We start from the raw sequence: 26860 nt of genomic DNA, 5'->3' as shown, positions 1-26860 counted from the left end.
TGCCCTCCTCTGGTACAGCTCCCCAGGGGAAGGGGCTCCCTTGGGGACAAAGTCAATCCCTGTGAGCCCTGAATAGTACCTGGGGGGTCCCTGATGTGACCCCTCTGTGGCTGTTTGCCTGGCAGAGCCGGGAAGCCCCTCCCCCCGTGGCTCCATCTTCCCTATCATAGGTCGAGGGCAGACAGCCTGGCCAGCAGGTTCCTTGTGGGACTCGGAGGGCTTCAGGGGGCAGTGGGTTTGTGCAGGTAGGTGAGGGAGAGGAGTGCCCTGTGTGTGTCACTGCCCTGACCCTGCACAGTGATCAGGAAGTGGGTCTGGGCAGCTTCGTGGCCTACCAGGCTGAGATTGGGAGGGGTGTGGGGGAAGCAATGGGGTTACTGGTGGGTGGGTCTGGCAGTGGGCGCAGCGGGGTGGGGGTGATAGGTGGGTGTGCTGGGTCAGGGACAGTGGCAGGGTGGGGGTGATGGGTTTGGGGTGACAGGTAGGTCTGGCAGTGGGTGCAGTACGGGGTTGGGTGGCTGTATGTACTAGTAGGGTGGGGTGCAGGTGGCAGGAGTGGGCATGACGTGGGGAGAAAGGAATGATCTCTGTGCTGCTGACAGCTCTTAGCTCTTGTTCACTCACCTACCTGTCTTCCAGACTCAGACAGGAGCCCAAAACCCTACAGCCTTGTGCGCCCCCTGGTGGTGCAGGCCCCTCGTCCGGTGGTACTCTCCCCTGACTGCATAGCACCCAGGCTCATCAGGAACCTGCTGGACCTGCCTACCTCGCGCCTGGACTTTCACGTGTGCCCAGCCAGTAAGCAGGAGCAATCAGGTGACTTACCCAGAATCCCACAGGCAGTGTGGTGGAGTCACGCCTCCCCCTGGAACAGACCCCAGCTCTACTGAGTCCCGGTCCCTGCGCTAATCACATAGCCTTTCTTTGGGGAGGATTGCCTTTTTCCTCCCGCTAATCTGCAGCCACTTACCAGGGAGAGGGCTTTGATGATAAAAAGAAAAGGAGTACTTGTGGCACCTTAGAGACTAACCAATTTATTTGATGTTGAAGATAGGTCATAGGGGTGCTGGAACAATTTGTATAGTGGGGGGGTGCTGAGAGCTATTGAGCCAAACTGTAAACCCTGGATATGATGGAAACCACTTTAAGCCTGGAGGTGTGGCCGCACCCCAGCACCCCTAGTTCCTGCACCTATGATAGGTTGTTCCTATCTCTAGAGTTGGTGATATCCATGCCCGTGGGAGGCCCTCTCCAGTCAGGTGTGGGAGCTAAGAACCCTGGAGAGCTGAGGAGTGCACTTACAGGTCATTCAGGGATGGGGAAAGATGCCTCGATATCCTCCTCAGCAGCCAATGCAATGCTTTCTGGCTCTTCCCGGGTCATCTTTCAGCCTTTCTAACCAGCTAGTGTCCCATTTTGCTTGGGCCTCTCCGAAACACCTGATGCCTCCCGTCGTAATCTGGTCTGCAATTGTCTTCGGCCTTCTGGCGGGCCAGCTTCCCACTGAGCTTTTCCGTGCCACCAGGGACCCAGCCAGTCTCTTGGTCTAGCTGGAGCATCTTCCTTTGGTTGCATGGTGGTCGCTCTAGTAGGTTCCTCCAGACTGTCCGTAGCCCTCTTCCCAGGGAGCCCCCTGCCTTTGGCCTGAAGGTGTGTAGCTTGTGAGCGTCGCTAGCTCGCTCTTCCTAGCTTCCCTCCAGGTGACCATTGTAACCAGCTGCAGCACCGCGCACTTGCTCTTGTTCCCCTAAGGACGTCTCTCCCTCTAGTTTTTGTTGTTTTACAATTAGCATGGCTGGTTGGGAAGCGATTTCTTTTTCTGCAAGAAATTTCTATGGGAATTAATCCCCCACCACCGCCACCCCTTTTCATTGGCGTTTCCCTTCAGAAATGTCCAAACTGGAAAATTTTAAAACAAAATGGGAGGGGGGGGGGTTAAAATCTCCATTTTCCATTGCAAAGGAACCTTTTGAAAGTAAACGTTCTGCCTAGCTCCACTCACGAGCCGTGTGACTTGTGCAGCTGGGGTGCTGTCCTGCGAGTGCCCTGTCCTGCACCCCTTGGATCCCACTCTTACATCACACTGTGGCGTTGGGGGACCCTATGAAAGCCACTTACAAGGGCTGTGGACATCAACCATGGTGAGGATACAAGCTCCCTGTCTGGCTAGCCTGCTCCCCACCCATGGACTGCCCTTGCCCAGGGTGAAGGCGGGTCTAACGGACATCTTCCCGCCACATAGCCAATGCCACAATTCAGGCAACTGCACCTGTATTCCCCCTCGTGGTCCACCCACTCACAGGCTCCTGGCTCCTCTGCTGTAACCTCTCTTGGACAGAGACCCGCAGTGCTCTCCCTTCTGATCAGGGTTTTTCCAGGCTGCACAGCTCCCTGCCTACACTGTGATATCTCCAGCAAGGCAGAGTGCCTCAGCAAGCCAGCTTTGCCTTCCTTCCTCGGAGGCTATACACAGTGTGATTACCCACAGTTAAGTTACCACACAGCTCTTTCTAAGCAAGCACACTTAAAGTAAGAGCATTACAGAGAAAACATTAAAAACAAGAAAAGAACCTACATGCATGCTAATAAACTTACAAGGGCTCTGGCTGGTGACACCCTTTCAGATCCCCACCAAGGGTTTTTCCCCTGTGTTTACAAGTTCATTACAGCTGTTAGTTCAGAACAAGCCCTCCCCCCACCCCCCCAAATGGATCTGTAGGTCACTCTCAGATCCAGTTTGGGCCTCTGATCTTGTCCTCACGTAACAGGTGATGAGCCCACAGTGGCTTTCTTCTCAGAGCACAGCTTTAAAAGGCTGGGTCCAGAGGTGAGAAGTTGTCCTCCCCTCCTCCCAAGTATCTTCCAGGGATCCCACTTAGTTTGTCTGGCACATTGTTTCAAGGAGTCTTGTGATACTCATAACACTTCCCAGGGTTTACAGGAGTCATGTGTCCTAGCGGCATTATATTCAACCTCACAATAACTGGTAAACAGCTGCATTTTTAACACAATGAACTCCTAGGATACTGAAACCTAATTCAATGAGGTTTAACGTAATTCAGTAAGGCTTGTCTAGGATACTGCACAAAATTGCCATATCTATCATGGACAACCCACTCTGCCTCCCTCTGCAGAGACCCTGGCTAATGACGAGCCAGCTGCTACCCCTTCCCAGGAGAACTGCATGGCTCCAGGTTCCCTCCAGGACCAGACGGAGAGCAGGAGGATCCGCACCATCCGGGAGTGCATCAGCAAGGTGCTGAGTGGAGAGCAGCAGCTTCTGGACGCTGCCTGCTGGGTGGTAGTGGGCCTGGGGCAGGGATGGGAGGTCATACCGGACACTAGGAAGAGGATGGGATTATTGAATGGGGGAGAGAGAGGAAGGGAAGAGACCACTGAATGGGGAGGAGAGTCGGGGGAAGGAAAGGAGTCAATGACTTGGATGCTGGGAACCTTCAAAGGACTCTGGGGCCCCATCAAGCGTCAGATCTGGTCCCTTTATGAAGTCCACATCAAAGGGGGAGCAACAGGTGTTAATGCTAATGATGCTAACCACTAATTAATCAGTGGAGCTTGCTCCATCCCAGCACCTTCCTCACCTTCTCCAAGAGGGGGTGGAATGAGGAGGATGTGGGCTCTGTGGAGGAAGCCCTGGAAGGCCTGGAGATGCACACTGCACATATGTGAGGGGAGGGAAGGGTTACGAGGGCCCCCTGGCCAGGCTGGACACACAGTCCCTTATGTATCAGATGACCCTGCTCTTTAATTCTCTGATATTGTCTTGGGTCTAGCTGTAAATCCACATGTAATGGAATTACTACTGGAAAAGCAATGATATCTCACAGTATGGGACTTGATTTAATGTAACTGTCAGGGACTTTGGGTTATTTCTTTTCCATTTAAATCAGTAAATCTATGCAATTTCCTTGCAGAATAAACACTGCCTGCTGGAGCTGGGCCTCCAGAGGGTGAGGGATCTAATTAAAAGTGAAATATACCCCATCATTATCCACGTGGAGGTCACCGAGAAGAACGTCAGGGGACTCAGGTACGGAAAGCCCTTCAGAGGACTAGCAGAGGTCATACCATGGAAAAAGAGTGACTCTGGCCCATGTTCAAAGAGAGACAAAGGGAAGGGAGTGGGCATGCTGCCGGGGGGGGGGCGAGGGGTGTCTCTGGAGGGGAGGGGGCAGGAGCCAGAGGCAGATTAAGATTTATTGGGGCCCTGGGCACAAAGAATCTTTTGGCCCCTCCTCCCGCCTTGGGGCCCTGTCCCTGCTCCTCCCCTTCCTCCAAGTCCCACCCCCTTGCCTGGCCAGAAGCTGAGCCGTTGTGGGGAGTCTTGGATCTTCCACCTGCCCTGGACAGCATGCCTAGGAGGGCAGGAACATGGGCCGGGGGCTGCTCTCGGGCATCCCACCCAGGGCAGGTGGGGGGGTCTGGGGCTCCGGGGCTCCCCACAGCTGCCTGGCTCCCTGGGTGGCTCTTACTACGGGCTAGGGTGACCATACATCCCGTTTTGGTCAGGACACTCCTCTTTTTAAGCCCTGCCCCAAACACCCTGACCTTTTTGGCAAAACTGGGCATTTGTCACGTTTGCTCTTGCCAACTGCAAATGGGACAAATGCCCAGTTTTGCCAAAAAGGGGCTTAGCGGGAGGGTGAGCGGCAGGGCTCAGCCCAGCCCTCCGGGTGGGGAGGGGAGGAGAGGGGCTTGGGCCAGTGACTCAGCCAGCGGGGGGTGGGGGCAATATGCTCACTGGGCTTTGGCTTCTGGCCAGGGGACGGAGCCTCAGGGGGAAGAGGAGGAGCAGGGGGCGGGGCCATGGGTGGTGTGTGACTCCTGCATTTGAGGAGGCTGGGCAAGAGCACCAGAAGCTCCCTAGAAGTGTATGTGTGGGGCCAACTGTCTAATCACACAGACCCAAACACCTTTGCTCTGCTCTGCCCTGCCCTTTCCCCAAGGCCCTGCCCCTGCACCGCCCATTCTCTGAGGCCACGCCTCGCTCACCCCTTCCCCCCTTCCTCCATCACTCACTCTCCCACACCCTCACTCACTCAGGCTGGGGCAGGTGGTTGGGGTGCAGGAGGAGGTGCGGGCTCTAGGCTGGGGCCGACAGGTTCGGAGTGTGGGAGGGGGCTCCAAGTTGAGCCTGGGGTAGGGGTCGGGTGTGGGAGGGGGTGCAGGGTGTAGGCTCTGGGAGGGGGCTCAGGGCTGGGGCAGAGGTAGGGTGACCAGATGTCCCGATTTTATAGGGACAGTCCTGATTTTTGGGTGTTTTTCTTATATAGGTGCCTATTACCCCCCACCTCCGTCCCGATTTTTTCACACTTGCACGTCCCTGCAGCCCGGTGCAGCTGGGCTGCAGCACCCACAGGGAAAAAATAGCAGGTGCACCGCACCCACTGGCAGCCAAGCTCCCCTTGCCCCCACCCCATCCTCGCCACCTCCTCCCCCAAGCGCGCCACATCCCCGCTGCTCCCCATCCCAGCGCTTCCTGCCCTAACAACTGTTAGGCGGCACTTAGGACTTTCCGGGAAGGAGGGGAAGGCGTGGGGACACAGTGTGTTGGGGGGAGGAGGTGGTAAAGAGGTGGGGCGGGGACTTGGGGGAAGGGGGTGGAATTGGGGCAGGGCGAGGGTGGTGCAGGGGCCAGGGGGGCTCGAGCACCCACAGGGCAGAGGTTAAGTCGGTGCCTACGGGGGGCTCCATGCACTGCCCCTGCCTGCAGTTCCCAGCCAAAGTGTTGGGGGTGGGGGCAGCGCACAGAAACCCCCTGCTCCCCTGCCCAGGAGCTGCAGGGACATGCCGGCCATTTCTGGGAGCGGAGTGGGGTCAGGTCAGGCAGGGAGCCTGCCTTAGCCCTGCTGCACCACCGGACTTTTAGCAGCCTAAAATCTCCCGGATTGGCTCCAGTAGGCTCTGGGAGATAGAGACCGATTCTGGGAGACTCCCGGCGAAACCAGGAGAATTGGCAACCTTAGGCCACCAACGCCCAAACCGTGGCTCTGCCCTGAGGTCCTCCCAACTGGACCTCCTCCCCGTGAGGCCCTGCCCATGCTCCACTCCCACTCCCGCTCAGGCCCCACTCCCATTTGGCCAGTCAGCCCCCTCCCCTGACACCCCTCTGTCCGCCACTCGTGCCTCTCTGTCCCCTCCCTTGAGGTCTCCCCTGCCCGCTTTTTGCTCCTGGAATGGCGGGCGGGGGCGCCTCAGATGCGGGGGTGTAGAGAGGTAAGTAGGGGGTGGTTGGGAACATTGTGGGAAGATGTGGAGTGGGGAGAGGAGGAGCAGGGGGCGGGGCCAGAGTTCCGACACTCCTGTGGGGGGCCCCCAAATTGGCCGAGGCCCCCTGGGGGGTAGTCTGACCCTGGTGAGAGTGCTGCCTGGGTAGGGGCAGGGGGAGTCACTGGAGGGAAGGGGGCAGGAGTGCTGGCTGGGGTACACTGGGGTACCATAGCTCTCTGGGTGGATGATGTTTATGGCTGTTTCCCTTTCTCTGTCAGGAGCTTACTGCGGAAGCCAGGCCAGCGTGACTCTGATGTGATGAAGCTTTGCCGGAGCGCCGAGCAGGCTCTCCACGCCCTGCCCTGCTCGTGGGCCTGTGTGGATGCCCAGTCCTGGTGCCAAGCTGAGGAGCTGGTGAAAGTGGTGCGGCGCTGCGTCTTCCAGGAGCAGAACAGGGTCGTGTGGGTTGAGGATGGCGAGCTGTGATCTCACACCCGGCAGAGCTGGGGCCGTGTCTTCATGGTGGGAGGCTCCATATGGGGGAGTGGGGCGCTAGTTTCCTTTCCCAAGGGCGGTGCCTGGAGCACACTTGGCTTCTCTCCTTCATCCCCAAACTATTTCCGAAACAGCATGCCACTTCTCCCTGATCGGCTGCAGTGGGATGTTTTTGCCATCAGCGGAGGTCTGGAGGAACAAGGAGGCCCCTCATGTGTCAGGGAGTTGGGCCCACTTCAGGCTGCTTGGAGACTGGCCAGGGTGGGGGTAACATGCGGACTCGGACTCCTTTTCCTTCATGTCCAGGTTTAGTGGAGGGATTTCCTTCCCCTTCCCACCAAGAATCCCCTCACAGCTTACAGCCGCCGCTCCTCCAAGAGTGCTCTTGGCACCCAGACCCTCTGTATGTCCCAGTCATTTGGGGAATCAGACGTGAGGGGAACAGAGGGTAGTCTGCGAAAGTGTGTGTGTGTGTGTGAGTGAGAGACTCTCTGCCTTCCTATTGCTCCATTCCCCTGCCACCCCATCTCCTCCCCTTCCCCATCATGGCTCTCTCTGGCACCCTGTCTACCTCGGCTGATGTCCGGATGGAAGCAGAGGTGGTACACATTCCCTGCCGCAGGCAGAGCGACACTACGCGGGGTTTGTCAGGCCTCCTCAATGGGTGGTAATTGTAATCTTTACAGTGTATAAATTATTAATGGACCCTTTTTAATTGGAAACCTGTATATAAAAGAGAATTAAATACCATTTATAATGGGAACGGAGGAGGGGCTGCTGCTTGCATTAACAGCAGGACTGGGGTGCTGGGGGATTTCTCTCCTATCCCTACCTCATGCCTCTCCTAACCTGCTCTCTCCCCTGCTCGGACTCAGGCAGCTGGTCCCTCTCTGGGAAAGTCAGGGGAACATTGAGGTTGCCAGGGTCTCCCAGAACCTTTGTTCCTGTAGCTCTTGTTACCTCCGGGAGTCTGGGGCTTCTGCCATCTGGGTCCTTCTCCAGGGGAATAATAGGAGAGGGGCGAGCCAGCGGGGCTGCTGGAAGGTTGGGGATTGCCTCACCCTTCGAACGGAGGCTGTCCTCACCCCGCCACTCTGACTCTGGAGCTGGCACCAGCTGTGCCTGAAATCCAGCCCCCCTCCCCCTTCCTGCCCCCTCCTCTCACATGCTGAGGGAAAAGGAGGAAGAGAGAAGCAGAGTGATGAAGAGACTGACATGAAGGGAAGGAAGGAGAGGAGTGGAGGGGGTCAGGAGGCAGTGTGTGTGCAGCACACTCCTGGGAGGGTGGCTGGTGTTAGAAGCACCCCTCGGGGAGTGATAGCTCTCTCAGGCATGTGGTTAGCTTGGAGAACCCTCCCTCCATCGGTGCCAGGGCTGCTTTGCAGAGCAATTGCTGACCGAGCTGCAGAGTCCTTTAGCACTTGGGAGAGGCTGGAGGCTTGGGGAGCGCTGGGGGACCTGCAGAGGATGGGGGAAGGTGGACAGCGCTGGAACTGGTATGAGCAGGCAGACACAGGGCTGGAAAAAAGCGTGGGCCAGGTAGTGCTGGAGCCCCCCAGCACAGCCCCATGCTAGGGGTGATGGGGAGCAGCATGAAGGGAGGAGAGCCCTGGATGCAGGTCTGCATGAGACCAGGACTGGGCCAACAAGGGCTGGGAGGGGCAGAGATCAGCAGAGGCTGAATGCTTGTTGCTTTCGCAGGAGGTGGGTATTTGGCATTGTCTAGCCCAGCCTCTGCCTGGGCCCAAGTCCCCTTTGTGTCCCCATAATGATGCTTAGCCCTGAGCTAGTGCTTTGTGGTTTTCCAGCTCTGGGCAAAGATGAACTCACTGATCCTCACAGCTCCCCTGGGATGAGGTAATTTGTTCTTACATCAGTGCCTGTGTCTTTACCTACAGCCACGAAAACCCAGAGCAACCTCCTGGAGCAGCCCTACAGCAGTACAGAACGTAGCCCAGGCATTAGCCAGAGACTTCACCCTTGTCCAGACGTGTGCCCCCTCCACCCCCCTCAGAACCCTCACCCCACCCATCCCAGGGATGCCACTTCTGCCACCAGGGTGCCTCTTGCAAAGTGACCTCTGTTGGACCAGTGTGGAAGCAAGGCCCAAGGGTGACCCATCCTGGAGACTGCCCTGCTAGCAACCCCCTCCCATTGAAACAAGGGAGACTGTTGCTCAAGTGCCGCCATTGAGTGCAATTGTGACAGAACCCAGACCGCTGAGGGCTTTAGAGGTCAAAAACGACACCTTCCACTGCACCCAGGTCCTAACAGGCAGCCAGTGCAGCTCCTGGAGCATTGGTGCCATGGGGCTGTCTGTGAACCACACAGTGTTTTCCCCCAGGAATTGAAATTAGAGGGGGTGTTCAAATTTACGGGGGGGTGGGGTGAAAAATGACTAAATTGGCAACACTGCCTATAACTAGTTGATCGCTGGGGGGCAGATGGGGGAGTTTGGGGGGTACGGGATGTAGGGAAATCCCTGACAGTGATTCAGGATCAGGCAGCTACCTTCTGCCCCTGCTGCGGCTCCTGAACAGTCTCCAGGCAAGCCACCATGGAGCGTGCATGGCAGTAATCCCCAGGCTGGCTAACTAGAATGGTGCACCTCTGAATGCCGTGGCTGTGCCCCCACCAATCCGTCAAAGAGTGTGCTGCTGTTCAAAGGGTTCTACAAATACAGCCATCGGGGAGCCTCCTGCGAGAGCTGGGGAGACACTAGATCTTTGGAGATGTTCTTGTTTGGTGCAGAACATAAACGGTCATTGGGGCCACTGCTGTCACCTGAACATATGGCAGCAGATGTGGATGAGATAGGACCCCATAGATGCAGGCGTTATCCCCATTTTAAAGATAGGGAAACGGAGGCAAGGATGACTTCTATAAGGTCACAAAGCAAGTCTGGCAGAGCTTGGAATAGCACACTGGAGATCCTGACCCCCACACCACACTGCTCTAACCACTAGACAGCACTGCCCCTCCCAGGCTCCTTCCAGGAGTCATTCCATTCCCTCCTGGTTTGTTTCAGGGGTCACATTGGCCTACGCTGATCCATTCCACAAGCCCAGCTCCAGCTGGTTCCAGATGTGATGGAGGGGAAGAGAGGAATCCAAGGTAAACATTAACCCAGTAATGTTCCCTGGCTTCGGTTCCACCCTGGACTGTATCACTGCTCCCTGGGGGGTGCCCGAATTCCCTGCCCCGGGGAGGTAACGCTGCCTGCTGTAGAGGAATGAGTCACGGGTTAAGGAACAGGTGGAATGCCATTAGCCGCCGTGGGCACCAATTACCAGCTGTAAAAGCCTTGTACAATCCCAATGTAAAGACTCCTTTAGAAAAACTCTTCTGCCTGTCCTCAGGGGAGGGGATCTGCTGGAGTGTGTGTCTGCGTGCACGTGCAGTCAGGGGCTGGGGGTGGACTTCAAGTCCTTCACTAGCTATAGCCTTCCCTAGGAGCAGTTTGCAAAACTTCCCTGCCATTGCTCAAGCTGGCTCAGTGCCACAGGGGTTAACAGCAGCAGCTGCAGTGTACATGGCCGACCACTGGCCTAAGCACTGTGTGCAGGCGATCTGCTCTGAGCAGGGTTAGATGGCATGGTGAGCAACATATCTAAGCTAAGGGCTAGATCCCCAGCTGCTGCTGAGATATGTGAAACAGGGGAGAGCGCAAATGGCTGTAAACCTTGGGGCTGCTCTAAGTTATGCCCAACTGCTCCATGGGCCCAAGAGGCAGTTCCAACAGCTGGGGATCGCTGGATGTAGGGATGTCTTATCCTTCCCCCTTGAAACAGGGCAAGGAGTGGCAGTGAGCCAGTTAAGCTGGCTTTCTAGCTACTTTGTGTCACTTTGCATAGGACCCTACAGAACCTGAGACTGGACCTGGAGCTGCCCTGGCAGCTGGGAAGAGGGGTTGGGAAAGCCCCTTGGTGGGGAATTCATCTCTGCATTGGTGCTGAGCCTGGCACAGAGACTGACCTGGGAGGCAATGTGCCTCCTGATTCTTCAGTGGCCAGGGGCTGTCCCAGCTCGCATGCTGTCTGCAATGGCTCCTATGGGCCATTCTAAGTTCCAAGGGGCCATTGGAACTCCTGGCCATGCCTCCTCCAGCCCTGCCAGCATATCGCCTTTTGCAGGGGTGTCACGCTGGCTCTGTGCCTGCTGGGGCCCCCAGTGTCACTGCGAAGTGGCTGCAGTGTGGGGTGAATTCCCCCTCAACCCCCGGACAGCCTGGTTCAGTTTTGAGAGGCTCCCTGAGAGTTGGGGGTGGGGGCAGAAGCATGTTCCCCTCAGGCTGATGACATGAGAGTTGGGCCCCTGGAAACTTCCTCCTTCAGGGAGGCTCCCAGTTTAGTCTAACTAAACTCAGGAGCTCTTTCCCCTGGCCTGACACAAGGAGCAGCCCACAGGGCAGCAGCTGTGAGCAGAGGGGACAGCTAGCCAGGATTCCCCACAGGCTGAAGGGCCCCGCCTACCCTCTGCCCAAGGGAGGGGTGGGCGGAGCCTGGTGCTTGTAGCTAGAGGGAGTCAGTGAGAGCTGAACAGACAGAGCAGGTGGAAGGCAGCTCGCTTGCTCGTTCCCCGGACCTGGCTATCCCCAGCCTCTTGCCTGCATCAGCCTCTAGCCTGGGACCTGTTCTGATGCATCCTTTGACACTGGGTCAGCCCCTTTGCCTCCAGCAAACTGGAAACCAGAGTCACTCACCTGGATATTCCCCCATCACGCCTCCTGGAAACCTGGGACCCTCAGCCCCTTGCATGGAATGGACTCTCCTCCTGGACCTTTGACCTTTCACCCTGACCAGGCACCTGCCCAGGACCCTCAGCCTCTCAGCTAAGAGCCTGGGGTCTGGGTTAGTTCAGCTCTGGCTGTGTCATTTGTTGGCCTGCAGGTGTCTGCCTGTCACCTGTCCTGCCAGCTGGAAAATCAGGTCTTCCTGGTCCCTGTGTCTCTTTCCTTGAGGCTTCCCCCATCCCAGGGGCAACAGTGCCTTTCAGCCTTGGTGTTTGGCTCTCTAAGAATTTCACTGCCACTTTCTGCTCCCCTCCCATTACTTTCCATGGCCATGTCCTAGTTGGGCCTCAGCCTGCCTGTCCTCCCCTTTTGGAGGCATGAGGCCAGCGTGGGGCTCACAGATCCTGGGGTGCAGAGGAAGAAGCTCCCTCGGCCTGCTGGGCTTCTCTCCGTGGCATTGGAAGTTGGCAGTGATGCGTCGGCATCTCCTCCGCTGTCTTTCTGGAGCTGCTCTGCTCCTTGTCACCATGGCTTTCCTCTCCATGAGGCACCATGGCACTCAAGAGGTGGTCCGCTACCAAGGGGTTGGTGATGGGACATCAGATATCCCGGAGCACCAGGCTAAAATATCCCCAGCAGATGTGCTAGGAGACAGTAACAGGAGACAGGAGCTGAAAGAGCCACCGGGCCCTTCCAAGGTGGGCTCTAGTGTGAGGAGAGGCCTGGAGCTTGGAGAGGTTTTCATTGCTGTGAAGACAACCAAGAGGTTCCACCAAACGAGGCTGGAGCTGCTGCTGGACACTTGGATATCCAAGGCAAAAGAGCAGGTGTGTATGGAGGTGGGGACAGAGGCCTCCTTGGTGGGCATGTTGGGGACAGGAGGAATCTAATGCCTGCAGGGAGGAATAAGGACTCATTATACTGAAGAAAGGGTCATGCTGAAGGTGGTTAAGAACAACTGTCCCATTCGGTGCGTCTCTGACATCATGTCTATTCCACTGTGCAGAGAGACAGGGACACCTCACCCTGGTTGGGTGGAGGGCTCTATTAACTGGGTCTGAACCAGCTTTAGGCTCAGGGGAAAGCGCTCTAGAGAAAGAAAGGGGTATATCCTGGCTGTTCACACAGGGTTGGGCAGAAGAGTGATATTTGACAGGGACCGTCAGCCTCTCACCTAAGTGTAGCCTCAGTGGGGCAGTTCACCCTCCTTTAAATCTAGCTACACTAGGGGTGCAAACTGTAATGCTGCACATAGGTGACAGCTGTCCTCCCTTCAGCTGCTGGGGTTAAAACATGCGTGGGGCATGGCAGGGTTGAGTGCACTGCTCTTTCACCCTCAGAGGCCTGATTCAAACTGCTGATCTTTGCTCACAAGTGGAATGAGTTTGTGCGGTTTCAGACTAGCTGCTCCCTCCCGTCTCACACAGTTTGTACACTTCACAAAACCACATCTGGTTTAGGCAGTGTCTGCTCAGGAAGGACTGCCTGGGCCTGGAGTGGTCACGGGTGCCTGAGAACAAGATGCTGTGCCCTGGCTGAGGGGTGGGGAGAGCCCAGGGTTAGCCCAGCAGAGGGCACAGAGGTGCCATGTAGCTGAGTTTGAGTGAGTGGGGCCCAGGGCTGGAATAGCAGGAGGGGTGCAGTGGAGCTGCATGTGGGTGCAAGCATAGCGTCTGCACGCCCCATGTCTGTCCCAGTGCAGTCAGTCTCTCGCATGCTGGAGCACCAAATGCATTCACATGCGCTCTGGTGACTATTCCTCGGCCCCGCTCTGTGTGTGTGGCTCTTGTTTCTGTGTTCTGGTACTGGTGCCTGGACGGTTCTTCCCCCTTCACCCAGCGGAGTCTTGAGAGTTTCACATTCTGGTGGGAGAGCTGGTTTGGGGTGCATTAGGTCAGTGCACACTGGTGACCCACAATGGACTTAATAATGGCTGGGGGAAAATACTGTTTGCTACCTGGGATCTCCCTCCGTAATGGGGAAAGCCTGGGGAAAGCCCCCGTGGGGCTCGTTGTAGACTCCAGGCACTTGGGCTATGTTTAAACAGGTCAGTCGGTAGAGGCCATGGCATCACCACATTTTTCCACCGCTAAATCAGTGCCTAGTGGCTGCCCCATTGCTAATCTCATGATAATTGAAGGGGTGCTGGGAGGGTTCTCTGACTGCTGCTTCCCTGCTTTGGGGTCCCCTTTTCCCCTGTGGTGCTGAAAGTGCAGGTGCAGCCTAAGGCCCCTATCCTGCAAGTGGCTTTGCACAGAACCCCACAGAAGTCAGCGGGGGCTCACAGGTCTGCCCATGCACAGCTAGTTGCAGAATCGGGGCCTAAATGAGAAGGCTAGGTTATGGGGGTGCAGCAGAAAAGAGCACCTGAGACAGAACAGGGCATTCTGGGTAAGGGCAGTTTTCCCTTCCACAGGCTGAGCTGTAACTGTCTGGTGCTTTCCGCTACCTAGTCAGTTGCGGTTTGTCAGAGGAAGCCATGTCCTATTTTGAACCCACTTCCTCTATGTGCGTTAGCATCTGAAATATCATACTTCCCCTTCTAGACATGCTTCTCCAAGCCCTGAGTGCTCTACCTCCTACCCTCTAATGACTCTTAGTGGATACCATACTTCTTGGCATATACGTGCTATGAGGTGGCCTGAGCCCTGGCACATGGGCACTATGATTATAGCCAGCCTTGGTGTTTCTGAGTGCGCTTGCAAAACAATTTTCCTTACCCCAAACATAACTGACACCTGTCTATTCTGGCCACGCCAAGAATGAAGGGGAAGTGGGAGTGAGAAGATTCTCTGGAGCACCCCAAATTACCTGAACCTCTCTCTCTCTCTCTGTGAAAGCTATAAAAGTTGCAGATGATACCAAGCTGGGAGGGGTTGCAAGCACTTTGGAGGGCAGGATTCAAATTCGAAAGGTCCTGGACAAATTGAAGAATTGGTCTGAATTCAACAAGATGAAATTCAGTAATTCACTTAGGAAGGGAAAATCAAATGCACTATTACAAAATGGGTAATAGCTTGCTAGGTGGTAGTACTGCAGAAAAGGATCCGGGGGTTACAGTGGATCACAACTGACTATAAGTTAACAATATGATGCAGTTGCAAAAAAGGCTAATATCATTCTGGGGTGTATTAACAGAGGTGCTGTATGTAAGACTTAGGAGGTAATTGTCCTTCTCTACTTGGCACTGGTGAAGCCTCTGGGTGTCACACTATAGGAAAGATGTGGATGAACTGGAGAGAGTCCAGAGGAGAGCAGCAAAAAAGTTAAAAGGCTTTGAAAACCTGACCTATGAGGAAAGGTTAAAAAAAACTTTAGAGAAAACTCGGGGGGGACCTGATAGTCTTCAAATATATTAAGGGCTGTTATAAAGCGGATGGTGATCAATTGTTCTCCATGTCCACTGAAGGTAGGACAAGACATAATAGGTTTAATCTGCAGCAAGGGAGATTTAGGTTAGATATTAGGAAAAACTTGCTAACTGTAAGGGTAGTTAGACTCTGGAACAGGCTTCCAAGGGTGATTGTGGAATCCCCATCACTGGAAGTTGTTAAGAACAGGCTGGACAAACACCTGTCAGGGACGCTTTAGGTCTACTTGGTCCTGCCTCCGCGCAAGGGGCTGGACTCGATGACCTCTCGAGGTCCCTTTCAACCCTACATTTCTGTGACTCTGTGATTCTATAAAATATGTGCCTGACCCCCCTGGGTCCTGCTGTAGAAGGGGAGCGCCACTGTTTGTGCTGAGGTCTGGTACAGTTGCCAACACAGAGGAAAGCTCTTCAAGTAGAGTTGGCTGGAAAAAAAGGGGGGCAGGGTGAAGGGGAGGAATTTTCAAAAAATGTTTTCAAAAAGAGCTGTTTGTTGACTTTTTTGTACTGAAAACCTTTAGTTTTTCCTCTTTTTCCCTCCCTTTGTCCCCCTCCCCCCTTTTACCATGCTATTGAAAAAGGTGACGGTGGAGGGGAGAAGGGAGCGAAAGGAAAAACTGTAACACAAAAGCTTTCAGTTTTCATTAGAAACAAAACAGAAATGTTGCAAAATCAAACATGCTTTGCTTTTGAATTTTTCTACCCCCAGGAAAGTTTTGCACAATAAATACCAGCCTGTCCGATTTGCAAGGGGCAGGTGTCCCACTGCACCAGACCCCATCCTATGAAGGCTTTTGGGTGCACTCTGGGGAATTTGAGCCCCCAGCTAGCACTCCGCAGTATTCATTCATCCCCGTAACACCCACGCCGATGAGGGAGGCAAGTATCGTTAGCCTGGTGGGGAAACGAAGGCAGAAAGGGCAGGGACATGGCTATCGGCATAGAGAGGGTTGGTATCAGAACTAGGACTAACCTGCAGGGGTAACTTGCTCTCAGTCTTGCAGTTACTCCACTAAACCAAGCTGCTGCTCATGCTAACTGAGCTTCCCTGTCTTGTGGTCTGGGGACATGCTGGCTGCTAAGCCGCAGAGCCTCCTCCTTACAGCAACTGTCTGTGTTATCAGTGCCACACTGGGTGGTGCTGGCGTTGAGCTGAGAATCTGCTTAGGATCCTCTCAAATGGACCAGCCTGGTTCCATGGGGCCCCAAAGATCAGATCTGGGTGGCTTTGCAGGAGTCGGGATAACCTGTGATCCTTATTATTACTAACTGCAGAGCCTAGAGACCCCAGCCAAGATCAGGCCTCATTGCCCTAGGTGCTGCACACACACATTTCCTGTCCCAAAGGAAATTTATAGCCTAAATAGACAACCCAGACAAAGGATGGGAGGGGAAACTGAGGCACAGAGCAGGGAAGTGATTTGCCCAAACTCATCCAGGAGGTCAGTGGCAGAGTTGGGAATAGAGCCCAGGTATCCTGAGTCCCAGCCCAGTGCCCCTGTTCACTGGACTTTGCTGCCTTTCTTGAGGGCTAATATGTGACAAGCTTTCACCCCTGGTGATGGGTTTGTGTTTTCAGGGCTGGCTCTGCCAGGAGAAGAGCTAAATTTAATCTTGTGAGGGTGGACGCTGATGGTGGCCCTGACATTTCCAGTTCCCCTGGATCCCGGCCTGTTCCCTCACTCCTGCCTGTCAGGTTATTCACCTGCTGCATGGTGTCTAAACTCTGGAGTGTGAGCTCTCTGGGGTGGGACTGTCCTTGTGTCTGTCTGTAAAGTGCCCAGCATGATGGGGCCTGGGTGGGAGTCCTGACGCACTACTGCAATGCTGCTAATGAACACACTGGCAGCATGGGCTGTGCAGGCCCAAAGCCTGGTCCTTATTCTCCAGCCGTGGGCATCTATGCTCCCGGGGGAGCTTGCCAGATGAGGCTGTTTGGCAGCAAGGGCTCCAGACTTTCCTTTGCACTTGGGTTCCAGTTGGAGTTTTCCTTCCCCCCTTTGCTGCTCCTCCTCAGAACTGAAGGATAGACTCGCATCCAAGCCCCCCCGCCTTCCCGAGCCCACTCCACTGTAGGAAGAGTGGCAAAGGCCACTGCAAGCTCCACGCGTTAGACAGGGGCTCTGAGAGCGGGGGGCTGGGAATCCCACCCCCAGCCAGCCTCCCCGTTGTAGGCTGCCCTGTGTGGTTGAACTCCAGCTCTGTTGCGCCTGACTGTCTGCCAGACCAAGCCCCTTGGGCAGTCTGTAGGTGCTGGGATACCGTGGCGACCGGCAGGATGTCCGAACCTAGACAGACCCAGCAGTCAGCCAGAGGACCCAAAGGGAACCTTCTCCCTCCCTCGGCTGAGCTGGTAAAAGCGGCACCAAGTTGGCCCTGTCTGGAAGTGGCTGGGTGTCCCCTGCAGGGGCAGGGGTGGAGGGAGATGTGGTTTGAGGCTCCAGCAAACCCCTTCCAGACACCTTCAATGTGGATAACGGAGGCTGGCGTCTCCTGGAGAGACGGACCTTTGGGCTGGAGCAAATGCCCTCTACCAGGTTTCTAACGGGGGCCCTCCCGGCTCTCTCCTGTCCCAGCCCTCCTGGGCAGCCCCGCTGAGGGAGACAGGGCAGGCCATCTCTCCAGTGACTCCACCAGGCGTGGCGGGGTGGGGAGGGAGCTGTCAGCTGGCACAACACTGGCTCTTCTGCTGCAGTCACCTTTCGGGCACAAGTGGAGGGCAAGGGCTGGGGAGCAGGACAGGGTCCCTGCTATCTAGAGACCTGAATGAATGGGCGTGAGGGGGGTGGGTTGCGTAGTGCGGGAAGAACTCTGACACCACTGGAGTGGCTTCTCCAGGTCCTGCTGGAAAGGCACAGCAGAGTTGGGGTGGGGATGGAGGGTGACCTCCCCACTTACCCTTTCCCCACAGATGTGCGGCCCCCATCTACCACTGCCTCGTCAAACAGTGCACCCTCATCTGTGCTGAACGTGTTCCTGGAGGCAGCTTTCCTAATGCCCTTGGGGGGATCCCCCTCCCCTGCCCCGGCGTCTCGCCCCTCCGGCACTCTCAGCACCTGCGCCCTCTTGCTTCAGAGCCTGTCACTCCGGTGGATCGGCCGGTGCCAGCTGCCCTTCAGCACAACCTCTTCACATCCCTTCCCCCAGGCTTGCCCATTCCAGTGTTCATAACCTGGCTTCCCCCCTTTGGCGTTCTGGCCCCTTCGCCCTCCTGCGCCTTGCCCAATAGCCGGGATGTGGCACCCGGGCTGATAGCTAGGGTGTGGGGTGTGGGTTCCCTTGGCCCAGTGCCAGAGCCATTTTCTCAGGTGCCCATCTGAATGCCCTTGTACTCTCCCCCTCCTCCCGCCAGCACCCAGCCCAGGCGCTGTGTTTAACCAGCCTGCGGACAGCTGGTGGGGAGATTGTTTAAGGCTTGTGTCTCTTTCTTTCAGCCCCTTTAGTTCCTTGAAAGCACATTTTCCGCATGAGGGGAGCTTTTCTCAGCTTGCCGTGATCCCCCTCTGCCTCTGGGGTGGGGGGATGTGTCATAGAATGGCGGCTGGTGGGGCAGGGAGGTGGATGGACCCAAGTGGGGGGGGGGGTCTGGGAAGCAGCAAGGGGCTATAACTGCAATACACACAAACAGATGTTCCCCTCTTAACCCATGTCTCCTTTGACCACAAAGCTGCTGCTTTCGTCTGCTGCTTGACATCGTTCAAATCCCAAAGCTGGGCCTCCCCACCCCCGGCTTGCTGCCCGAGTTCTCCGTTCACCAGGTGGCAGGGCCATGTGGGGTGGAGGGGTGGGAGTTTGCTCAAGAACAGGTCCCCAGACTCTACAGGTAACAAGGGTGCATATTGTAATGAAGCCCTCAGAACAGGCTTCTCTGCTGCACTGGCCAGCTACTTGGAGTCTCCCTGAAGAAAACAAGACTCCACAGGCCAGATCTTTGGCTGGTGTCAATCAGCATAGCCCTATTGACTTCACTGGAACTACTGGGAGTCTGACCCCAGGACTCCTGGGTTCCCTGGCTGTCAGGGAACCTTCCCAGTGTGAACACAGGAGGGGGTCTCAGCTCTGTGGGGGAGCTAACCTCCAGGGTTCCCAGCTCCTCTTGCAGAGGACAGCCTGGGATTTGAGCCCCTTTCCTTCACTCCCCTGAACCAAGGGGAAATCTCTCTCTGGCCTGCAGCTAGTGTCGACTGGAGAAGGAGGAGGCTGTAGGATCTGTGCCTGCCTTTTGCGAGCAGGGCACAGGGCTCTAAGAGGATTATTTATCCACCCACCACCCCTGAAAGAGAAGCAGGAGAGGTGGGTGAGCAATGAACTGGGGCAGTGGCTCCCACCTCCCTTGGCCTAGCGAGAGGTAGCTGCAGGATGTCAAAGGCACAGGCCGGAATGGGGAGGCAGGAGGCCTAGTGACAGCTTGGGAGGCCAGAAATCTAGCCAGCGCCGGGCTTTGGAGTAACTTCGCCCTCTCCTCTCTCTCCTGTTTTCTCAGACCTATGTCTTTACTGACGAAGAAGACGAAACCCTGCAGAAGAGAATGGGTAATCCAGTCTTTCCTATCATGCAACTCCCCAGCTCCAGTGAGCTTTGGATCAGGCCCTGAGTGAGGCTGGTTCTCCTCCTCCTACACACAATAGGGTGCCCTTCTGGATCTGTGTGATAGGATGAACCCCGCAGAGCCCCCAGCAGGAGTGACACTGATTCACTCTGGGGATAAGGCTCAGCTAAGCTTAGTTCTCTTCTGAAAAGTCGGAGGGATGGGCTTGCCTTTTGAAAGGAGGGAGACAGGAGACTGGCACAGCACGTGCCGGGAGAAGCTGCAGAGATTCCAGCTGTCCTGAAGAACAGCTGGGAGGTAACACGGGGGTCGGGCACCCCTGTCTTCTGTCCCAGAGACTGGTGGATAGGAGGATCCTGTTGTTAAAGCCCTTGGTCTGGGACTTGGAAGAGCTCAGTTCAATTCCTGCTTCTGCAACAGGCTTCCTGTGTCAAGCCACTTCCGCTTTGGCTGCTCCAGTTCCCCATCTGCAGGATGGGGAGGACGGTACTTCCTTGCATCACAGTGCTGTTGTCGGAGAGTTTACAGCCAGAAGGGAATGCCACACGTCTTGCCTGACTTCCTGAGAAGGTCATTAATGCTTGTGAGGCGCCCACATGCCACGGTGGTACAAGCTCCGCGACAGATCATTTGCGTGGCGCAGACTAAGTGCCACCATCAGTGAGGAGTGAACTCATTCCTGCTGGTGTCTTGCTTGTGTGGGGAGAAGTCCGGGATTGAAAACCCACAGAGACAAGTTTTCCCCTTTCAGCCCAGCAGAAGGGATGGGGTCTCCTCCAGGGCAAGGCTGGTGTTCCATTAGGTGAGCAGCATGTACGCTGTGAAGCAAAGAGCTGCATGAATAGGAAGAAGATAGAATCCAGAGAGCAGGGTGAGGTGGGAACAGGCAGGAGAGATGTGGGGACCCCATTGGCGAGCAGGGTGTGAATGTGAGAAGACCAGGACTGAATTAACACAGTGATTGATTCCTGCTCTCGTTGGCCGGAGGGGTTTCCTGGCCAGGCCAGGCCAGGCCAGGCGGGTGGAGTGGGGTGAGAATGCAGTGATCAGGAGCTTTGTCTCTTTTCCCTGCAGGTGACCATGTGGTATTCACAAACTGCTCCGCAGAGCATAGCCACCCAGCCCTCTCCTGCAAGATGGCAGCCGAGTTTGATGCATTCTTGGCCAGCGGCCTCAGGTGAGTACACAGGGGTGGCCTTCACACCTGCTCACAGGGGCATGGGAGGGAACTTCCCACTGCAGGCTGGTAGGGATGGGAAGCTGTCACTGCTAACCGATGGCTGCTTGTGTGACTAAGAGGGGGCTGTGAATGGAGTTCCAGTGGGAAAGGATGAAGAAGGGTCTAGTTTGCAGAGGTGCTGATTGAAGGCCATCAGCGTGTAGCTGCACATGACCTTTATCAATAAGGCCCGTGACGTGAAGCTGAGTCAGCAGCAGCCTCCTGACCTAACCTCCTCTTGTCTGTCTCACTGTCTGTTGCCAGCTGGTTTTGCCACTTGGACGATGATAACTACCTAAACCCACAGGCCCTCTTGAAGCTCTTGTCTTCCTTCTCTCCAGCCCGGGACATTTATATTGGGAAGCCCAGCTTGAATCGGCCCATCCAAGCCTCCGAAACAATGCCCAACAATCAGACGGTAAATCCTGCCCCGCAGCAACGGGGCCAAGCAGCTGACTGGCTCATTGGGGATTCTGAAGGGAGCTGATGGTTCTTGAACACATGTCTTGTCAAACCCCTAAAAGAGGAGGGCTCCAGGCCTGGCCTCCGCTGGACCCAATCTGGTCCCATGCAACCTGTGACCAAAGTCCCAGGGAGGCTATGTTGAGATTTCTCAATTAGGGCAAACTATAAAGAATAGAGCAGACAATTCCCCAAACTGGTGGTTATTCTAATACTTAGCTCACTACAAAACAGCTTCTATAATACCTTATTGGTTACCCAGAAGCCAAGAACACATTTCCCTTAAAGCAACCCAGCCTTTGGCTCCCACTCAGACAGCTAAGTCAAATATGATGAGGATTATTGAAAATCTTGTTCATCATATGAAAAAGTTCTACCAATCCCAAAGGATCGGACACATTGCCCACCAAGTTAATGAATATTTTAGATTTTACCTAAATACATGCTTTCAGCCAATTCTTATTAACTAAACTAAAATGTATTAAAAAAAGAAAAGAGAGAGTATTGGTTAAAAGATCATTATACATACAGACATGAATAGTGTCCTTAGGTCAGGTTCATAGTAGAGACGGTGAGCTCTAGAATTGCAAAGAGTTCTTTCAGAATTAGTCCATAGGTTCAATCCAATGTTCAGTATCGGGGTGACCCAGAATGGAACTGGAGATCTCAATCTTGTGGCTCAAATTTCCTCTGATGCAGCATAAGCAGATCTGAGATAAAAAGGATCAGATCCCAAGAGCCCTTTATACAGTTTCTGGGCAGCCTTTTGACTGCATGCAGTTCTTGGTTGAACAATAGTGTCTTTGAAGTAACCTCCTATTTCCTAAACATCTCTGGTAATTAGCTATATGGATTAACATAAGGCAATTGCCTATCTCCCACCATTTTCAGGTGATTTGATATATTCTCCAAAGAGAAATCAAGACAGTGATATCACTCCAGTCACAGCTCATTTAACTGTTAATATCTCCTTTTGATCTCTGAGGTGATAGGCAGGAACTGTTTGGTTACATTGTTCACCTCTAGCAATATCTGTGTAAACACACAAAACCAGAAACATTATCTACTAATATGTCTCTACAGGTTAAATCTGGGTCAATTAACTTGCAAGTTGCTTAACCCTTTCTGGTCCTGTGTCACACAACCACGACAGCATGTGCAGGCTCAATCTGAGCAATGCACAGCCCAGAGAGAGGCAGTCACACACATGCTGCTCCTCAGTGGGAACCCCATCTACTAAGAGATTCATCCCATACCGCACTACGAATAGGACGCCTTTGCTTCAGAGGGACCACCCCTTCTCTGAGTGAGGGGAGAATTCCACCTCTATGTTCAGCTAATCTGGCCTCATCTCTGGACTCCTTATCTCTCATATGAGGGCCCCCCTTTGCTACTGGGCTGAGGGAAGAATTCTGGTTCTATGGTAGCAGCACAGTTGTCCTGCATTTTTGACCAGCTGATGCCGTGAAGCCAGGCTCTGCTCTGTGCCACCCCATGTTGTGGTGCAGAAGGTGGGCTGTAGCTGGGTCTGTGTGTGTATCTAATGGCCAGCGCTTTGGTGTTGAGACCTGCAGGTACAGGAGCTGCGGTACCCATTGGTCAGCCCCATGCCTTTCTCTGCTCTTCCCTCCCCAGAGGTCCGTGCGCTTCTGGTTCGCTACTGGAGGGGCGGGATTCTGCATCAGCCACAGGCTGGCCGTCAAGATGGCACCTTGGGCCAGGTGAGCCGTGAAGCCAGTAGATCTGCGAGCATCAGAAACCCAGAAGAATGTCATGGAAGATCATGCACGAGTTGGGGGTGTGGGAATGTATGTGAGCACACAGAGAGTACGCGAGAGAGGGCACAGTATGGGTGTGCCTACCCAACTGTGAGTGGGCAAGAGCAGGTAGGTAAGGGAATGTATTTGTGTTGTGGTAGCTCCTAGAGGCCTAACCCGTGCTGGGCACTGCATGCACTTCGAGCTGAGTTGGCATGTAAGTGGGTATCTCTTTATAAGTTCTTGCAGTGCAAACAGACAGAATTGGGCAGCGACCTGCCTCTTCATGGCCAGGGTGACGTGAATCTCTGAGGTCAGTGGAGTTACCCCAGTGATGATTCTGGCTCCTGATCTCTCATCCCGCTCCAAGACGGGGATCCCATTCAATGTCTGTATTTCCCCACTGATCAATGCAGCCCATTCTCTTCCAGCGGCAGTAACTTCCTGAGCACCTCGGAGCTCATCCGCCTCCCGGACGACTGCACCGTGGGCTACATTGTTGAGTGCAAACTGGGCGGGCGTCTGCTCCCCAACACGCTCTTCCACTCTCACCTGGAGAACCTGCAGCTGATCCCCAGGCCCCAGCTCCTGCAGCAGGTGAGGGGAGAAGGAGAGGTTGGAGAAGAGATTTGGAGGGGGCAGTGGGAAAGGAGCGGAGCAGGCGGGCGAGTCACTCCGGCGGTAATTGTGACCCTGATTGAATCAACCGCACATTATTTCGATGAGGTTTTCCTGACAAATGCATCCCTAGACGCTTCTCTGCAATGATGGGCAAAGGATGAAAAGGCAATTAACTAGGCAGTAAAACTGCTGCCAGTCAAAGAGCAGGGGGAGGGCCCTCCCCTCTGGAGCTGCAGCACTGGCAGAGGAAGTGACTGTTGCCCACGCATGGGGCCCATGTGATATAGCCCTGCATGTCATGGAGGAAGGGGGAGAGGCTTAGGAGAGATGGGGGCTGGAGATGTGTTGGAAATGGAGGTGAGGTGGGGGTGAAAGCCTGCAGCCTGGCCCTGTAAATCAGCCTGGGCAGAGGGGAGAAGCAGTGGGGATCTGGGTGTGGGATGCAAAGCTTGTAGAGTGGTTCCCGGCTGGGGGATGATGGGAACGTCTATATCGCAGACACATAAAAGCTGAGAGCCTCCAAAGCTGCCCTCTTGTTCCCTAACTTCCCCCTTTCCTTTCTCATGGTCTTTCCCTGCAGGTCACCCTCAGCTATGGTGTCTTCGAGAAGAAACTCAACACTGTTGAGCTGGCCGGCCCCTTCTCCCAGCACGATGACCCCTCCAGGTGGGTGCCTGAGTCTCTGGCTCATTTGGCTTGCTCCCAGAGTCTCCTATGAAAACAGGATTGGAACAGGGCGGGGGCAGGCTGCTGCTCAGGAGTGAGGTGCGTGCGTTGGCAGAGCTGTGTAGCTGGAGCTGGAATCCTGCCTTCCCTGTTGTTGTTGTCTGTGGCATTTGCTTTGGCCCTGGCGGGAGCTGGGCCCATCTTGCCGCTGGTTGGATCTGGATCCAGGGCTCACCTCTAACCGCCCTCACGTCCTTGTGAAGTTTTGGAGTCTGGAGGCGTACGTGTAGATCACTAGCTGCAGTGCAGAGCGAGAGCATCTGGTGTGGGATGGGGCACCAGGGAGACACGCTCCTCCCATGCCTCTTCATTCGGCTGTGACAGCGCACGCCTAACCTTCGTCCTCTCTCCCGCAGGTTCCAATCCCTTCACTGCCTTCTCTACCCGGACACTGCCTGGTGCCCACGGCCCGTCTGAGCTCCCACACCCAAAGGGTCCCACTCAGGCCAGCGACCCGCAGTTCGTGTTGTGTGTGTGTGTGTGTGGGGGGGCACTCAGGGAGCCCTGCGCGCTCCCTCTCCTTTGCAGTGACCACCCTGCTGCAGCTAGCGATAGCTTTGTGGGTCAGGGCTCACTGAGCACGGCACAGGGTGAGCGGGTAGGATCCCCAGCAAGGCGCCCAGGTGAAAAGGTGGAAGGACACCGTTGGTGGAACACTCAAATGCAACCCAGTTTCCCACGGGCTCTGGGACCCTTGTGGGGGGTGAGGATGGGTGGGAGGGGGAAGTCGACGTGCCTCTGGTAATGTAGGCAGTGTAGCTGTAGCCCTGTCGGTCCCAGGATATTCGAGAGACAAGGTGGGTGAGATAACCGGATGCCTCCATGAACATAGCGCCACAGATACTGGCTGTGCAGAAATAGATGGAGACCTGGTGCCCCCTGCTGCCTGGATGGAGCATATCTCTGTATGCATCCTGAGCCACACGGACTGCGTGGGGCCGCGTGTGAACGGAGTGTCCAGCCGGCCTTCACTTCAGTCTCTGCTGGGCAGATTCTCTCCTCCCTTTATGCCCCCAAATCCTTTCTCCCTGACAAGTTTTCTACGCTGGACAAGAGCCTTTTCTGTCCTCTCATTTGTTGAGCCTCTGCTGGCCAGGACTCCGCCTCCCCAGCCCCCTTGCTAAGCCTCTGCTTAGATAGTTTGGCTACATTCTCAAGTCAGAAACTCAAGTCTTTGATAATCCGTTTCAATAAAATGACATTGTGGTCACGTCTTCGTGCTAGATCAGCCCATGAGAAGCGCTGTACCGGGACTGCCCTGGGAAGGGGATGGGGGCCAGGAGCCAGAGCTCTGGGTCCTTCCAGGAGTCTCCCATGAGATGGGCGGGTAGAGGAGTGTGTGGATTTGTGCATTATTCAAGTGGGGATATCTCTCTGTCTCTCCCTGAGCACTCTCCCTTTTCTCTGCTCCACTGGGGATTGGGATAATCCCTCTTTCTAATGACCAGCCTGTTCTTTGACATTAGACTCCAGCCTCTACCTGGCAGGAGGGGATGTGAGAGGATAGTCTTAAAGAAGGATTTGGAGTGGGAGAAAGGGAGAATGAGGTAGAAGATGGGAGGAGGAGATAGTGAAGGAGTGCACAGGAGCAGATTGGAGATTGTGGATTTAAGAGCCATGCCAAAAAACCCTAATTCACTATGGAGTGAAAACGGAAGGGCAAATAGCTTATTACCCCTGCTCTTCAGTCCCTCAGACACTAGGGGGCACCTTCATCTGCTCCTCATTCCTTGCTCAGTGCAGCAGAGAGGGGAAGAAGGAGTGAGAGGGAGAGGTGGGACATGCAGCGTTGCGGACTGTTCAAAGTGTTTCCAGATCCTGGGGGGAGTGTCTCTTGCCCTGGACTGGGCTTGTTGTGTTACCCAAAGGTCCCTCGTAGTTGATGGAAAATGAATAGCAGTTACGTTTTGTCCTTGCTCACACAGAGAGAGTAGACTGGGGGAAAGCTAAAAAGCAAAGAAATCACTTTCAATGGCAATGGATGCTCTGAATAAAAGAAATGTAAAGTAATTGCCTCTTCAAGGGAAGGTGTTTTTCAAAAGCCAGTGGTGTACAAGGGGGATCTCTGGCGTCCTGTGAGAATGCAGATGAAAATGTGGGTGTGGTCTCTCTACAGAGTCATCCAGATTGGAAGAGAAATCTTTAACACGGGATAATACAACTGCATCTATTGCAGTCAGTGTGGTAGAGGTCTATGGAGAGCACCACTGTGTCTTTACCATTTTGCAAACTGGTCAGCCCAATCCCCTGCAAAGGAACTACAATTGTCCCGGCTTGCACTGCAGACACTTGTGTAGGATATTGAAGGGTTAAAAATCACATGTTTCAAAGGTGTTTCCACCTGGGCAGAGACGGTTCAAGAATTGAAAGCGTGCTTTGATTTTTGTAGAAGAACACCGTGGCCTCTTGTCACTTTCCAATACAAACATTTCTTCCAGTCAGTGATCAACTTCTGAAGAAGCAGATGACTCTCAAGTCCTGTTTTCTGTCACAAGAAATGCACCCTTTCATCTGGAAACTCCTCTCTGATGACCAGGAACAAGGACTTGCTGATAACAATTACCTCTCCCTGGGTGTATAATGGTTTCCTCGCACAGTGACGGGGAGCCCAGTAACCGTATGAATCAAAGCCAATGAAAGTGAAGTCACCCACACTGCAGGAGTAAGTGTGTGACAATCCAATGAGATTAAGGATGAGTTT

The 26860-nt window shown here is 54.7% G+C and overlaps 1 protein-coding gene across 6 annotated transcripts in view; it reads left to right on the top strand.

The window, feature by feature from the left end:
* LOC140903796 (beta-1,3-N-acetylglucosaminyltransferase manic fringe) overlaps nucleotides 1–26261 on the top strand; it is a 46472-nt gene extending 20211 nt beyond the window's left edge. For 3 of the 6 annotated variants that reach the window (XM_073325660.1, XM_078850666.1, XM_078850667.1), the window contains exons 18-28: nucleotides 640–816; nucleotides 3135–3256; nucleotides 3933–4048; nucleotides 6507–6651; nucleotides 19309–19357; nucleotides 20449–20551; nucleotides 20858–21011; nucleotides 22691–22776; nucleotides 23244–23409; nucleotides 24014–24099; nucleotides 24516–26259. In XM_073325660.1, the coding sequence (XP_073181761.1) occupies nucleotides 640–816; nucleotides 3135–3256; nucleotides 3933–4048; nucleotides 6507–6651; nucleotides 19309–19357; nucleotides 20449–20551; nucleotides 20858–21011; nucleotides 22691–22776; nucleotides 23244–23409; nucleotides 24014–24099; nucleotides 24516–24576 (1265 nt within the window). In that variant the 3' untranslated portion in view covers nucleotides 24577–26259. Of the gene's footprint in view, nucleotides 1–639; nucleotides 817–3134; nucleotides 3257–3932; nucleotides 4049–6506; nucleotides 6652–11199; nucleotides 12283–19308; nucleotides 19358–19794; nucleotides 19945–20448; nucleotides 20552–20857; nucleotides 21012–22690; nucleotides 22777–23243; nucleotides 23410–24013; nucleotides 24100–24515 lie in introns of those variants that run through there. The other 3 variants (XM_078850664.1, XM_073325669.2, XM_078850669.1) reach the window with 3 other exon arrangements.
* Nucleotides 26262–26860: the final 599 nt, after the last annotated feature.

This window comes from Lepidochelys kempii, chromosome 1 (genome assembly GCF_965140285.1).
Source record: "Lepidochelys kempii isolate rLepKem1 chromosome 1, rLepKem1.hap1, whole genome shotgun sequence".
NCBI lineage: Eukaryota > Metazoa > Chordata > Testudines > Cheloniidae > Lepidochelys > Lepidochelys kempii.
This window is presented reverse-complemented; position numbering and strand designations above follow the sequence as displayed.